Raw genomic sequence first — 13,710 nt, 5'->3', positions numbered from 1 at the left:
CATGACCTCGTCGCGTTGCTCTCTCCTTGTTGTCGTTGGGTGAGACGCAACAGGGACGGAAGCAAATATCGCCTGCTGGCTTGCACGCGCACCGACAGCCACCCCACAAGTCACGTGCAAGATCAGTGAAACATGTTACGTAACGAGAGCGCACGTGGAACGCTTGGATCGGGTCTGGCTTGTTTGCCTGAGTTTTCTATAAAGTCTGACGCCACTTGGGTGGTTTTTTGGCGCACACACCTCGTCGGACAGAGAGCAAGCAGCAACCAAGGTGAAAAATTGAAACATCCTAGCCGAGAGGCGACGGCTGCGGCGGGCAGGGGGGCGAGGAGGGGCAGCTGGAGGCGGGGGGAGACAAGCCAAGCGGGCCCAAGCGACATTACCTCTGAGCTCGGGCCAGCCTCGCGCCACAGTCGGCGGCGGCTGGGGTGGGGGGACGGAACGGCACGGCGACGCCGACGCTGACGCGCAGCCCACGCCGGCGTCAGCCTCTAGGGTGCTTCTTTCGGCGTGCACATGCCGCCAAAGGTGGTGGCGAAACGAGGGCTCGGAGGCACAAAGAGGCAGCGGCTGGCGCACAAAGGAGGCAGCTGGCGGCCAAGAGGAGGAGGTGGCCGCGGCGAGGAGCACGAAAGCCACAGGGCCGTAGTCGCGACTGATTTTGCAAGGTTCGGATCGGGGCGTGTGCGCTGACTTTGGCGTGGGATCTGGGGTCGAGGTCGGGTGGACGTGGTCGTCAGAATGTCAGAGCAGCGACGAGGGCCTTGTTGCCATGGGCTGGCCGGCGGCCTTGGCCCAAGATCCTGCCGCCAACGTCGTGGGGCAGCCCGCTGCTCTGACATCCTAACGCCTCGTCGCAGTCCACCTCCCTCGCACCGACACCACACTCGTCCCACTCGCTGCATACACACACCACACCCTACTCCCGCGTCCACAGAAACGCCCTCTCCTTCCACCCGAGCATGCGCTCCGCCTTGCTGACATCATAGAACCCCTCGTTGCCCGTGAACGCGCGGCGCACATCCGTGATCTCGGGGTAGTGCTCGGCCAGCAGCTCGGCGCTCGAGCGGCGCTGCACCGCCGTCGGCGCGACGATGAAGAAGGCCTCGTGCCCGGGCGGGAAGGTGGCCTCGGGCGCCGTCAGCGCCAGCATGCACGCGCGCGCCGTCTCAGTCGTCGACACCCAGCCCCACAGGTCGCGCTCGGTGCCCTTCTTGCTGTCGAGGGCTACGGGGTCGTACGCCAGCTCGTCGGGGATCACCCAGTGGAAGCGCAGGCTCGCGATCCGCATCCCGGGGTAGCGCCGCGCAAAGGCCTCGGACTGGATCTCGCTCTCGCTGCGGGGTTAGCCGGGGCCGCGGCGCACACGCACCGCTTGCACACCGAGTACGCGTCCTCTGGGTACAGCGGGTGGTCCTCGTCGAGCGGGATGTAGTCGAAGCGCGGGCGGTTGGAGAAGACTGCGTGAGCGGGGACAGGCGCACGACGTACTCATGCCCACGGCGTTGACGCTGCTCGCCATGACGACGCGGTTGATGCCCAGCGCCCGGGCGACGCTGAGCGCGTTCCACGACATGGCGGTGTTGGTGTTGTGGATGACGTGCTGCGGCACCTCGCGCAGGATGGTGCCGTCTGGCGCGCGGAGCGTGTACACCGCCGCGAGGTGGATCAGCGCCGTGCAGCCCTGCGCAGCGGCCAAGAACGCGTCGTAGTCGGTCGCGTCGGCCTCGACGTAGCTGAGCGCCGAGCCCTCGGCGGCGTCGATCTTCGACAGGCCCTCGGCGGGAGGCGCGCAGTCGATGGCGACGACGGCGTGCCCGTCTGCGAGGGCGCGCCGCACGACGTGCGTCCCGACCGTGCCGGTGCACCCGGTGATGGCGATCTTGAGGGGGGTGGGGGGAGGGGGCATGGTGGTGAGTGGGCGGTGGGGGAGCGCGGCGGGGCTTGTAGCACGGGGCAGAGAGAGTGGACGAGCTCGCGCGAGGAGAGTGCCGGCGTGAAGCGTGCGAGCTGCCCGCGCCGTCGACATGGTGGGCGAGTCGAGATGCACCCCGCCTCCACATGACTTGAAACGAGCAGGTCGGCCGCCCGGAGCACAGTGATCCGGCGTACCGACAACAACATCCCGAGGGTTTGTCCGTTGAGCCGGACGGGACGCGGAGTGGACGGGGCGGAAGCTCGTCCCGACCCGTGTCACCTCTGCTCAGCCAGCACGACAACAACAACATGCATCTATGACACGGCAGTTACAAGCCCCTCTCTACTGCTGCCCAACAGCGCCAGCACCGCGCAGGCTCACGGGCTGCCCCTCGAGGAGCGCCTCGGCGATCTGCACGACGTTGCCGCCGACGGCCTCGGCGCCCGTCTCGGACGCATTGCTCAGCGCCTCCTTGACCGTCGCGCTGCCCTCAGCCTCGAGGATCTGCGAGATGACGGTGGAGCCCCCGCGCTCGGGGTGTGCGCCGCGCGCGGCGGCCGCCACCTCGGCCGTGGCGGAGCGCAGGGCGCCCGACAGCGCCGTCGTGGTCGTCGTCGTTGTGGTGGTCGTCGCCGTAGCCATGGCCGCCGACGACTCGGCCAGCACCGTCGTGGTCACGGTCGACGTCGTGGAGGTGATCGTGCCGGCGCTCCCCGGCACCGGGGGCGTCGCGTGGGTTAGGCCTTGGAATACCGACGTTTCTGGAGGGTCAGCTGTGCACGGCGACGACCGCACCCACCAGTCCCCTGCATCGCCTGCTTGGCGCTCGCCTCGGCCGCAGTGCGCACCGCGAGCGGGTTGAGCGCGAGTGCTGCCTCGGCGCCCGCTGCGCGCGCGGCGGCGCCGGCCTCGGCTTGCAGGCTGTTGCGGGCTGCGACGGCCGCGTCTGTCGCGATGAGCGCGGCCTCTTCTCTCGCCATTGCCATCATTGGTCGGAGTGGTAGTGCTGCCATGTGCTGGCAGGCTGGGGGTCGTGTTTGTGACGGGGAGGGTGTTGCTGCGCGCCGGGTTGTTATATGGGATGGGGAGTTGGAGCGTGACGTCATGGCAGGAGATGCCCGTCATCCCACGTGGAAATACTTCCGCTGTTGCCGCCTAATTATCTTTGATTTTTTATGATCATTTATCCGCCACGTGATTTCCACGCGCTGTGCCTGTCACATTCCAACCCTGGGTGCCGTTTCGGTCACTCAACCCAGCGACAAGTCGATCCAGACATCTCTCTTGACTCACAACATCCCTTGGAACAGCTCACATCACATCCAAACAGCCCGCATCCTACCCCTCCCCACTCGTATCCTCGGCCAGCGAGCCCCAAACCCCACCATGTCGTCCTCAAACTGGCCGCCCCACTTAAAGTAGGTCCCCCGCGCCGATCCCCCTTGTCCCACGACCGACCTCCTTCCTTCCCCCAGCCGCCGCCAGACGCTGACCTCGTCCCTCAGAGCCTGGGTCCAAGAGAGCTTGGCAAAGGCGACTTCTACTAACAAGGACGCGGTCAACGCTGAATTGAAACAAGTAGGTGCTGGACCTGTCTCCCATTGCCGCCACCTAACGCCCTCAGCTCTTACTCCAGGCCCACAACCAGGGCACTGTGCAGACGACAGACTGGGCAAAAGTAGAGCTGCAAACGTGAGTCCACAGTCTTGTCGTCTGAGCAGTACTGACCCGCCCCCAGGTTAAAGGCCCAGGCCAACAGGACCCAAATCCATGTTCCCCCTCCACCCTCTCACCAACCTCCGCCTCCGCCTCCGGGCTACTGGGGTTATGGAACGTACGGAGCGGCGGCGACTACGTCCACTAGCCCCGCCAAGGAGAAGGCCAACAAGAAGAACAAGAAGAGGAAGAAGTACGTCGGATTTCACTGGACGTGTTCCGAGGCTGACGGCTGCAGCGGCGAGACCCCTGCCTTCCCCAGCGCCTATGTCTTCGAGTCTGCCGAGGAGGCAGAGGCCAAGGCAAGACGTGCGGCGAGATTCAACACTGGGTCAGAGAGCCACAAGCCTTCGCCAACACCGTCGAGCGCCAGTGGCCTGTCCGCGTGGTTCAACCCCGACGAAGACACCAATGGCGGCGGATTGCAGAGCCGGATATTCGGCGCAGGGAGGAAGAAGCTCAAGGGCAAGGCTGGCCTCGGCTACTCCGACGCAACGGTCGTGATGGAGGTTGATCCTGTGAGCTACCTTGTCCCCAACTTGCGAATGCAGCTGACACATCAGAATGTCATTGACTGGGATCGCCACACCATCAAGGGAACCTCGACAAAGCTCGAGAAGTCATACCTCCGCCTGACATCTGTGAGTGCTCTCCCAGCGCCAGAATCTAACAGGTCCGCAGGAACCTTCCCCAGCAGATATCCGACCACTCCCAGTCCTGCAACAGACATTGCAGCTTCTCAAGCAGAAGTGGAAGCAGAACCACGACTACACCTACGCGAACAGCCAGTTCAAGAGCGTCCGCCAGGATTTGACCGTAAGCGCGAGGCGATGGTGGCTGCTGACCTCCCAGGTGCAACGTATCAAGAATGAGTTTACTGTTGAGGTGTACGAGATTCATGCGCGTATCGCATTGGAAGCAGTGAGTCGGCTGATGTCCCTCTGCAGCAATTACAGCTGACTCCCCTGCAGAAAGACCTCGGCGAGTATAATCAGTGTCAGTCAATGTTGCGCCAGCTGTACGAGCTGGGCATCAAGGGCCACCCAGAAGAGTTCCTCTCATATCGCATTCTCTACCTCCTGCACACCCGCAACCGAAGCGGTGAGTTGAGGAGGGCCCTGGACGGCGCGCGCAGCTCTGACAACCACAGACATGGCGTCGCTACTCGGCCAGATCACAGAAAAGGAGAAGGCCGACCCAGGGGTACGCCACGCCCTCGATGTCCACGCCGCGTTGGCGACATCCAACTACACAAAGTTCTTCCGGCTGTTCCTTGATGCTCCGAACATGGGCGCTTACATCATGGACCACTTCGTGGAGCGAGAGAGAGCGCAGGCATTGGCAGTCATGTCCAAAGCGTGAGTTGGGGCGTCGCCACCAGTTGCTAACACCTCAGTTACCTGACTCTCCCTCTACCCTATCTGACTACGACCTTGGCATTCGAGAACGACGAAGACACCGACGCGTTCTTGGCGTCCCACCACGCCGCCATCTACACCAATGTGCCCGACCCGTCTGCACCTCAGAAGCGCGATCCATCCAACCCGTGGAAGCCAGTCGCCAAACCCAAGCCTGTACCGCTGGCCGACCGAGTCTGGTCGTGCAAGCAGGCCCACCCTGGGTGTGCCAAGGCGATTGAGAAGTACCGGGTGGTGGACCTCAAGGGCCAGGTTGACTAGTTGTTAACCTGGCCCCAGGTCGCGGGTAGTGCTGTGTGTATAGGACGAAGGGCTGCACCAGTGGCGTCGAGTGCCCGGTCAGTCGCCGCGTCGTGTCCAGGGTGTCGACCCAGCGGTGTTGTCGGTGTCTCACGACCGCCTAGTTTATCGGTTTGTCGGCCCCAGTATTGCCCTGTGACCCCCATGGTTTGTCCCTGCTAAGCCGGCGAGGTGTCCGTGAAGTCTCGCCCCCCCGGCCCGACTCGAGCTGCCTCCAAGCTGCAAGTGTAACATGGTAAGATGGTTTCGTTTGTGTTGGTTTCCGTTGGGCTCGCGGCCGGGCCGGCGGGCCGTATGACTTTTGCATTGCATCCACTCCATCTATCCCTAGTTGTCGTCTGTCCGAGACTCCGAGACCGATGCATCTGCATTGAGATAGACGAGAGAGTGCGGCGCGAGTGCCCCATGGGTCACCGGAGCGGCGCCGTGAAATCGGCGAGGTTGCTGCGGCGAGTCTTGAATCGGGCCGAGTTGGCCGAGAAGACGACCAAGTGGAGGTGTGATGGACACCGACAAGACCGAGTCATGACAGCCGACGACCCATTGCATCCCCACCCCTCTTCCTCTCTCCCTCATCCCCTCTTGCCGTATATTACCCTCCCCCACGGCCCATGGCACCTCCCCCATCCACAACTCAGCTCGTAGCCCAGCTAGCATTCATCACCGTCGCCGTGCTCGCCGTCCTAGCCACCTACTTTGGTCAGTCTCCCAGCGACGACCTACCCCCCGTCCCCACCCCCAAGCTCTCCCCCAAACTCTCCGCCAAGCTCTCCACCACCCTCCCGACGCACCACCACACCATGACCCAAGTCGTCGCCAGCGCCGTGCCCAGCGCCAACGGGCACGCCGCCAAGCCCCGCCGCGCCGAGCCCATCCGCGTCGAGCCGCCCTCCACCCCCGCGGCCAAGGACGGCGAGGAGCCGCGCCCGACCGGCCCGACGTTCCACCTCAACCCCGCGGCCGCGAGCTACATCATCCGCGTCAGCGCCGACGGCGACCTCGAGCACGTGCACTGGGGCCCGCGGACGCGCACCGCGTACACGTCCCCCCCGGGCGGCAACGACTCGTGGGGCCCGGTCCGGACGCGGCGCGAGTTTCCCGACGTTGGGCATGGCGATTTCCGCGCCCCGGCCTACCGCATCAGCCACGGCGGCACGGCCGTCACCGACCTCCGGTATGCCGGGTACGACATTGTCGCGGGCAAGCCGCCGCTCGCAGGTCTGCCGGCCACGTTTGGCACCGACGACGCGGTCTCCACGCTCGAGATCCACCTCGAGGATAAGCTTGCGGGCATCAAGGCGACGCTGAGCTACGCCGTGTTTCACAACCTCCCCGTCGTGACCCGCAGCGTGCGGCTCACGGCCGGGCCAGAGGGCGCGGTCGTTGACGAGCTCGCGAGTCTCAGCATTGACTTCCCCGTCGGCGAGTACGAGATGCTGTACACGTACGGTCAGTGGGCGCGCGAGAACCAGGTGGTCCGCCGCAAGGTCGACCATGGAATCCAGGGGTGAGTGTGGGGGATGAGGACGTCGCTGACAGGAAGGTTCCAGTCGCTCGCAGGCTACACTTCGGCCGCGCACAATCCGTTCTTCGCGCTCGTCAACCCCGCCACGACCGAGTCGCTCGGCCAGGCTTGGGGCTTCAGCCTCGTGTACACTGGCTCGTTTGCGGCCCAGGTCGAGGTCGCGGCCAAGGGGTACACGCGTGCGTCGCTCGGCCTCAATCCCAGCCACCTGTCGTGGAAGCTCTCGCCGGGCGAGAGCTTCACGTCCCCGGAGGTCGTGTGCGTCTACTCGGCTGCCGGCGTCGGCGGCATGTCGCGCACCTTCCACAACCTGTACCGCCAGCACCTGAGCCGCTCCGACTGGACCCACCGCACCCGCCCAAGCCTCATCAATAACTGGGAGGCGACGTACTTTGACCTGAGCCAGGACCTTCTGCTGCCCATCGCCGAGCGCGCTGCCAGCCTCGGCGTCAAGATGTTCGTCATGGACGACGGGTGGTTCGGCGTCAAGCACCCGCGCATCAACGACCACCAGGGCTTGGGCGACTGGACGCCCAACCCTCTCCGCTTCCCCGACGGCCTTGGCGCGTTCGCCGACCGTGTGACCGGCCTCAAGGTCAAGCCGCTGCCCGGCACCAACGAGACGACGGCCGCCCACATGAAGTTTGGCATCTGGGTCGAGCCCGAGATGGTCAACCCCAAGTCGGAGCTGTACGAGAAGCACCCCGACTGGGTCCTCCACGCCGGCAGGTACCCGCACACGACGGCCCGCAACCAGCTCGTCCTCAACCTCGGCCTGCCTGAGGTGCAGGAGTACATTGTCGGCGTGGTCACCAATATCCTCAAGTCGGGCAGCATTTCTTACGTCAAGTGGGACAACAACCGCGGCATGCACGAGCTCGCGCATCCGTCCGACTCGCACCGGTACATCCTCGGCCTGTACTCTGTGCTTGACCGGCTCACGACGGCGTTCCCCGACGTCCTGTGGGAGGGCTGCGCCGCTGGCGGCGCGCGCTTCGACCCCGGCCTGCTCCACTACTGGCCCCAGCACTGGGTGTCGGACAACACGGACGCGCGGGATAGGATCTCGATCCAGATGGGCCTCTCGCTCGTGTACCCGCCCTCGGCGTTTGGCTGCCACGTCTCGGCCGTGCCAAACCACATCACGGACCGCGAGACGCCGCTCGAGTTCCGCGCCCACGTTGCCATGCTCGGCGGTAGCTTTGGCCTCGAGCTCGACGCGACCAAGCTCAGCGATAACGACACGGCTGCCCTGCCCGCCATCCTGGCGCTTTCAGAAAAGGTCAACCCGTATGTCGTGCATGGTGAGCAGTACCGCCTCTCGCCGGCGACGAGCAACTCGCCCGCCGTGCTGTACGTTCTGCCCTCTGGCGACGCCGTGCTCTTTGCCTTCCAGCTCAAGGACTCGCACTTCCCCGACCAGCCCGAGTCGATCAGGCTGCAGGGCCTCGACGCGGACGCCGACTACGAGTTTGACGGCGAGGTCTATGGCGGCGACGAGCTGTTGACTGCCGGCTGGAACTGGTGGGCGAAGGGCGACTACAGGAGCCGGGTGCTGTTTGTCAACAAGGTGAAGAAGTAGAGCTTGGAATGTAGGAATAGATGCAAGAAGTGTGACTGCCGAGTCGAGTGGCATCGGGTGTCTCGGCTGGAGGTGTCGGCGCGTCGTCTTGGTGCTGGGGCTCCGCGCGGATGCCCACATCCGAGCCATCCATCCATCCATCCGTCCCACCCAGCGTTGTTCGTTGCATCTTCGCTCATCGACGCCGTGCACTCTGTCGCCACGCCCCCGCCGAACGCCGCAGCACGGCAACCCGTCGGCGGGCACAATCTGGGTATCTGGGATCTGGCGCGATCGCGACGCCCGCTGCACTGCCTCTGACGGCGGCGTCTGACATTCCCAACAGGCCTTAAGAGCACCCACGCCTCCAAGCATCCCCCACCATCTCACCCACCATGCCGCCGCTCCTATTCTACGCCTTTGTGAGTAGCTACCCACCTGTGTAGAGCTCACCCCCAGCCGCCCCTCCTCGCCCTCTACCCCCTCTCGTACGCGGTGCACCTCGCGCGCGTCCTCCTCCCCCTCAAGCCGAAGCCCACACCCCTGCTCAAGGCTGGGAAGCAGGTGCGCGCCGGCGTTGGCCCAGCCGCCACGCTCGAGGGCCCCGAGCACATCACGCACGCCGAGGACGTGCTCGTGTGGGACGCGCACCGCGTCGCCATTGTCTCGTCGGACCCCGGAAGGCCGGTGTGGGACCCGCTCCTCGCCCCCGGCGACGAGAGCACCACGGAGGCGCGCCTCGTCGCGTACGACCTCGAGACACGCCGCACGGGGGTCATCGCCATGCGCAACTGGCCCGAGGGGAGGCACCTCCACCTCCTCGGCATTGGGCTGTGCGAGAGCGCGGATGGCACGACCATCCTCGCCGCAGCCAACTTTGGGAACGGGCTAGACGGCGCCGTCGAGGTCTTCCGCCTCGACTACGACAAGGCCGCGGCCTCGCCCGTCGAGGCCGTCACGGCGACATACCTCCACACCCTCGCACACCCCGACCTGTGCTTCCCCAACGCCGTCGTCCCGCTCTCGGCGGAATCAGTGCTCGTCACCAACAGCCTCGGGTGCGCCCCGTCCAAGTCGGCGCTGCTCGCCAAGGCCGAGATGACGCTGGCGCTGCCGCTCAGCTACGCCCTCCTCGTGACGCTCGACCCCGCGGCCAAGCAGCCGGGCGGCGACGACCCGAGCGGCCCACGCACGACGGCGAAGAGCAAGGTCTGGGCAAAGTGCCTGTCGCTCGCCAACGGGCTCGACCTTTCGCTCGACGGCCGCGTCGCACTCGTCGCGAGCTGCACCGGGTGCGAGCTCCACGTCTACGACGTCGACCCGCCGCTCCCGCCCGGCAGCACCACGCCCGCTGATATCGCCCGCGCCAAGTTCACGTATCGCGACGCGATTCCCGTTGGGTTCGCCATCGACAACCTCCGCGTGGTGCCCCATGCACCCGACGGCGATGCGGACAACTACTACTTCCTCGGCGCTGGGCACCCCTCGCTGCTCGACTACTCTGCCTGTGCCGAGGCCAAGGGGGCCGGTAAGCTGTCGCAGAGCCGCGTCGTGTCCATCAAGGTGCCAAAGAGGGCACCGCCGACCGGCCTGTTCAAGTCGGCGTATCTTGAACTGCACCGGCTGTTCGCACGCGTCGATCCCCGCACGACGACTATCTTCGAGGACGACGGCAGCGAATTTGGAACGTCGAGCACCGGGGTTTCCTTCAGGGCAAGGGATGGGGCCACGGATGTACTCGTGGTGGGTCTGTGGGAGCGCCGTGGGACTCTCCATCTCTCTAATGTAGCATTGTAATCTGCCATATGACGGCCAGTGACGAGACCGAGATGAAGGCCGGCCTCCAGATTCCTCAGTTTGATATCTCTGAAGGTGACCGGGGGGCGGTGGGGCCGTGGCAGTCGCCAGCGCGGGGCCAGCATCTGGTGTGGAGAGATATCTTCCCAGATACGCACGCCGGCTCCGGTGCTATGCATGCTGGTGGGCCACATGGCTGGGCCCAGCTGGAGTTCCTGGAGATGGTCGGGGTGGGGTCTGTGGTTGCCGGCGGCGGCCCCAGAGCACGCGTCTCGGTCGACCTTGGCTATCTACATTGGGTGGAATGCCCAAGGTTTAGTACGAGGCCTACTCGGGCATTGTCCATGCTACCTCGGTGGATTTCCTCGACTGTCCTCATCTCTTACACGCTTGCATGCTTGGCAGCACATGCCCCTCTCTCTGCTGCTACATGGCGTCACTATGAATCAGGCCCGGCAACCAAACAGAGCAAGAGCTTTGCACCCAGCAGCCCCGCGGTCGGCATATGACTCGAGGCCCAGTTTCCCGCATCCACGCTAGCGTCGCGGCCGGCTTTCTTCATACAACACGGCGGCGACCCCGCATCTGCCGCGGATGATCGTGTTCGCCGTGCATAGCTCATTTCGCTCCCCTGCAGGGCGCCGCAGGGGGGTGCAGATGGACCGAGCAGCCGAGCAGCAGCGCAGCATACGCTCGAGACCGGCCGCTGACCTTTGCTCGTTGGCGTGTTGGTGCCCACCAGCTCCCTCCCGAGACTCGTATGGTTATTAACCCCGGCAGAGATGTCTCATGGCCACCTCATCCCCTCAACACACCCTCGACTGCATCACCAAACATGCGTTTGAGCGACCAGTACCAGAAGAGCGACGTGCCGCAGCAGTACCACCAGAACGCCCAACCGCAACAGTACCACCATCGCGCCCAGCCCCAACAGTACCACTACGCGAGCGACGACCAGCCGGAAGAGTACCACGATGCCCAGCCACACCAGTACCACTACAACCTGAGCACCAGCAGTGGCTTGGCAGAGTATGAGAAGGGGGGCCATTCCAACATCGAGGTCGTCGACGATGACTCGGAGCACATCACCGAGGCCGAGTCGAGGCGAGTAGCCCGCAAGGTTGACCTGCACGTCCTCCCCCTCTTCTGCGCCGTGTTTGCCTTGCAATTCGTGAGTCGGTGGTGGCGGCGGCGGCAGTGGTGCGACTTGGCGGCCCGACTAACACTCCGCCACAGCTCGACAAGACGGCCCTGACCTACACCACTGTCATGACTTTCTTCATCGACACTGGCATCACCCAGGATCAGTACGGATGGATGGCCAGTATCTTCTGTGCGTACCGCCAGGAGGCCTAGCTTGGACCAGCCGCTAACAGCCACTCTAGCCATCGGCTACCTTGTCGGCCAGTACCCTACCTGTATCGCCCTGCAGCGTCTCCCCGTGTCCAAGTTTGCTGCCTTCAGCATCGTCATGTGGGGCCTCATGGTCTGCCTGCACGTTGTCTGCAACCGAAGCTTTGTCGGCTACATGATCGTCCGCTTCTTCCTCGGCGTGTTCGAGTCGACCCTCTCGCCCGCTCTCATGCTCTTCACCCAGCAGTACTACAAGGCCAACGAGCAGGGCACGCGTACCGGTATCTGGGCCTCGTTTGCCACCTGGGCCGGTATCGTCGGCGCTGGCGTCGCATACGCTCTTGCCAAGGCCGAAGGAAGTGACGTTACAAAGAGCCCGTTGACCATGCCCGCCTGGAAGGCCTTCTTCCTCTTCCTCGGCTGCTCGACCATCTTTGTCGGCCTCTGCTTTGCCATTTTCATTCCCGACAAGCCCGAACAGGCCCGCTTCTTCAACGCTCGTGACAAGGTCGTTTCCAGGATCCGCACCCGCGACAACAAGCAGGAGCTCTTCGCCAAGCAGTGGCAGTGGTACCAGGTGTGGGACGCCCTCACCGACCCTCAGGTCTGGGCCGCTTCCATCATTGCCTTCTTGGCCGCCATCCCCACCAGCGGCATCACGACCTTCTACGGCATCTTCATGGTCGGCATGGGCTTCCCTCCCCTCACCTCGATCCTCCTCTCCATGGTCAACTGCTGGGTTTCGTTCTTCACCATCGCCATCCTGTACATGGGCGACCGATTCCGCAAACGCGCCCTCTTTGCCATCATCCCCACTGCTGTCAGCATCACGGGTGCTTGCATGGTCTGGCAGATTAGCCCCAGGCTTTCCGACAAGATCGCCCGTCTCGCTGGCTTCTACCTCACACTGTCGTTCGCCGTTGCCGCCATCGCCGCCATGTCTCTCATCACCACCAACGTCGCCGGCCGCACAAAGACCACGACTGCCCAGGCCATGTTCCTTATTTGCACCTGTCTCGGTGGCTTTGTTGGCCCCAAGACGTGGAAGCAGGGACCCAAGTTTACCCCTGCTTGGGTTCTCATCATCGCGTGCAACGCCACCAACATCTGCCTCCTGTTCAGCCTGGACCAGTACTACCGCTGGCAGAACAGGAAGCGTGACCGCGAGGGTCGTGCCGCTCCAGAGGGCAAGGGGGATCTCACTGACCGGTGAGTTGGCTCACCTTCCGGCAAACAAGACTGCATGCTGAAGAGACCCAGTGAAAACCCCACCTACCGCTACGTCTACTAAGTCGTGTGCCGAAGAGCTTGTCGCGTGGAACAGTGGAATGCCGCCGAGTATCCTACTATGTTGAATATCATGTCGAGGTCCGTCGCCGAGGCGGTTTGGCAATCTGGTTGTCCGAATGTCTCTCTAGATGTCATGAGTGTATCCTTTGCGGCTGTGGTGCACATGTGCGGGGCCGACATTGACTTGCTCGGTCAATCGTGGCTACGGAGTGTTCCCCTGCTAAGAAGGTGCCTACACCCATCTAACGCCGAGATGGCGTCGGCGTGGTCGGTGAGGCCATGGTGGTGGCGTTGGCAGCTTGCCCGACGACCAGCTCTACCTCGGCGATGAGCCGGCAAGTCTGGGCGCCAAGACGACAGCAGACCTCATAACACCTAGGTTGCTAGCGCGTCTATGCTTCACTAGCGAACCTGGGAACCCCCAACTGACTGACCCGACGCGACGCGGTAGCAATAGGCTCTGACCGCGTTCATCCATTGAGCACGAGATGGTGGTCTCGGTGGATGGTTTGCCGAGTCGGGGTTGGGAGCAGGATTGTGGAGCTGTTTGGAATTGGCCGCTCGGGGGTGGGAGTATCGCGGATCCGACTATGGTCGTTGTCGGCGAGGGAGTAGTAGGTGGAGCTCTCTTCCAGACATTGTCGTGCTTTCTCAAGTCATCAACCGCCTAACAAACGTGCTAGCCCATAGTGCCACGAAGAAACTGCTGTGAGAGTGAAGCAGGGTAGAGGGAGGATCTGGCCAACAATCACGCTGTTGGCACCACAACACCCCCACATCGCCTGTTGTTCGTCTAACAGTTATTGGGCCTTCCACCCGTTCAGAGGCGCTC

General features: G+C 63.9%; 5 protein-coding genes across 5 annotated transcripts; 3 read left to right on the top strand and 2 right to left on the bottom strand.

Moving 5' to 3' along the window:
- Positions 1–919: 919 nt before the first annotated feature.
- Q8F55_006146 (uncharacterized protein) lies at positions 920–1,909 on the bottom strand (the record flags this gene model as incomplete). Its single annotated transcript, XM_069354615.1, has 3 exons — positions 920–1,337; positions 1,373–1,460; positions 1,492–1,909. The coding sequence occupies 3 exons, from the start codon at positions 1,907–1,909 to the stop codon at positions 920–922; spliced, it is 924 nt and encodes a 307-aa protein (XP_069206686.1).
- A 351-nt stretch (positions 1,910–2,260) lies between these two features.
- Positions 2,261–2,907, bottom strand: Q8F55_006145 (uncharacterized protein; the record flags this gene model as incomplete). Its single annotated transcript, XM_069354614.1, has 2 exons — positions 2,261–2,679; positions 2,718–2,907. 2 exons carry the CDS (start codon positions 2,905–2,907, stop codon positions 2,261–2,263), a joined length of 609 nt encoding a protein of 202 aa, XP_069206685.1.
- A 397-nt stretch (positions 2,908–3,304) lies between these two features.
- Positions 3,305–5,313, top strand: Q8F55_006144 (uncharacterized protein; the record flags this gene model as incomplete). The annotated part of the gene is made up of 11 exons (XM_069354613.1): positions 3,305–3,336; positions 3,424–3,496; positions 3,543–3,610; positions 3,657–3,827; positions 3,873–4,152; positions 4,198–4,275; positions 4,316–4,450; positions 4,487–4,555; positions 4,606–4,735; positions 4,785–4,992; positions 5,031–5,313. The coding sequence occupies 11 exons, from the start codon at positions 3,305–3,307 to the stop codon at positions 5,311–5,313; spliced, it is 1,527 nt and encodes a 508-aa protein (XP_069206684.1).
- An 839-nt stretch (positions 5,314–6,152) lies between these two features.
- Positions 6,153–8,459, top strand: Q8F55_006143 (uncharacterized protein; the record flags this gene model as incomplete). Its single annotated transcript, XM_069354612.1, has 2 exons — positions 6,153–6,859; positions 6,896–8,459. 2 exons carry the CDS (start codon positions 6,153–6,155, stop codon positions 8,457–8,459), a joined length of 2,271 nt encoding a protein of 756 aa, XP_069206683.1.
- A 374-nt stretch (positions 8,460–8,833) lies between these two features.
- Q8F55_006142 (uncharacterized protein) lies at positions 8,834–12,879 on the top strand (the record flags this gene model as incomplete). Its single annotated transcript, XM_069354611.1, has 6 exons — positions 8,834–8,860; positions 8,898–10,181; positions 11,095–11,406; positions 11,472–11,568; positions 11,621–12,797; positions 12,849–12,879. 6 exons carry the CDS (start codon positions 8,834–8,836, stop codon positions 12,877–12,879), a joined length of 2,928 nt encoding a protein of 975 aa, XP_069206682.1.
- Positions 12,880–13,710: the final 831 nt, after the last annotated feature.

Source organism: Vanrija albida, assembly GCF_041260175.1.
Source record: "Vanrija albida strain AlHP1 chromosome Unknown contig_5, whole genome shotgun sequence".
Lineage (NCBI taxonomy): Eukaryota > Fungi > Basidiomycota > Tremellomycetes > Trichosporonales > Trichosporonaceae > Vanrija > Vanrija albida.
Note: the sequence above shows the minus strand (reverse complement) of the source record. Positions and strands in the feature narration are given on the sequence as shown.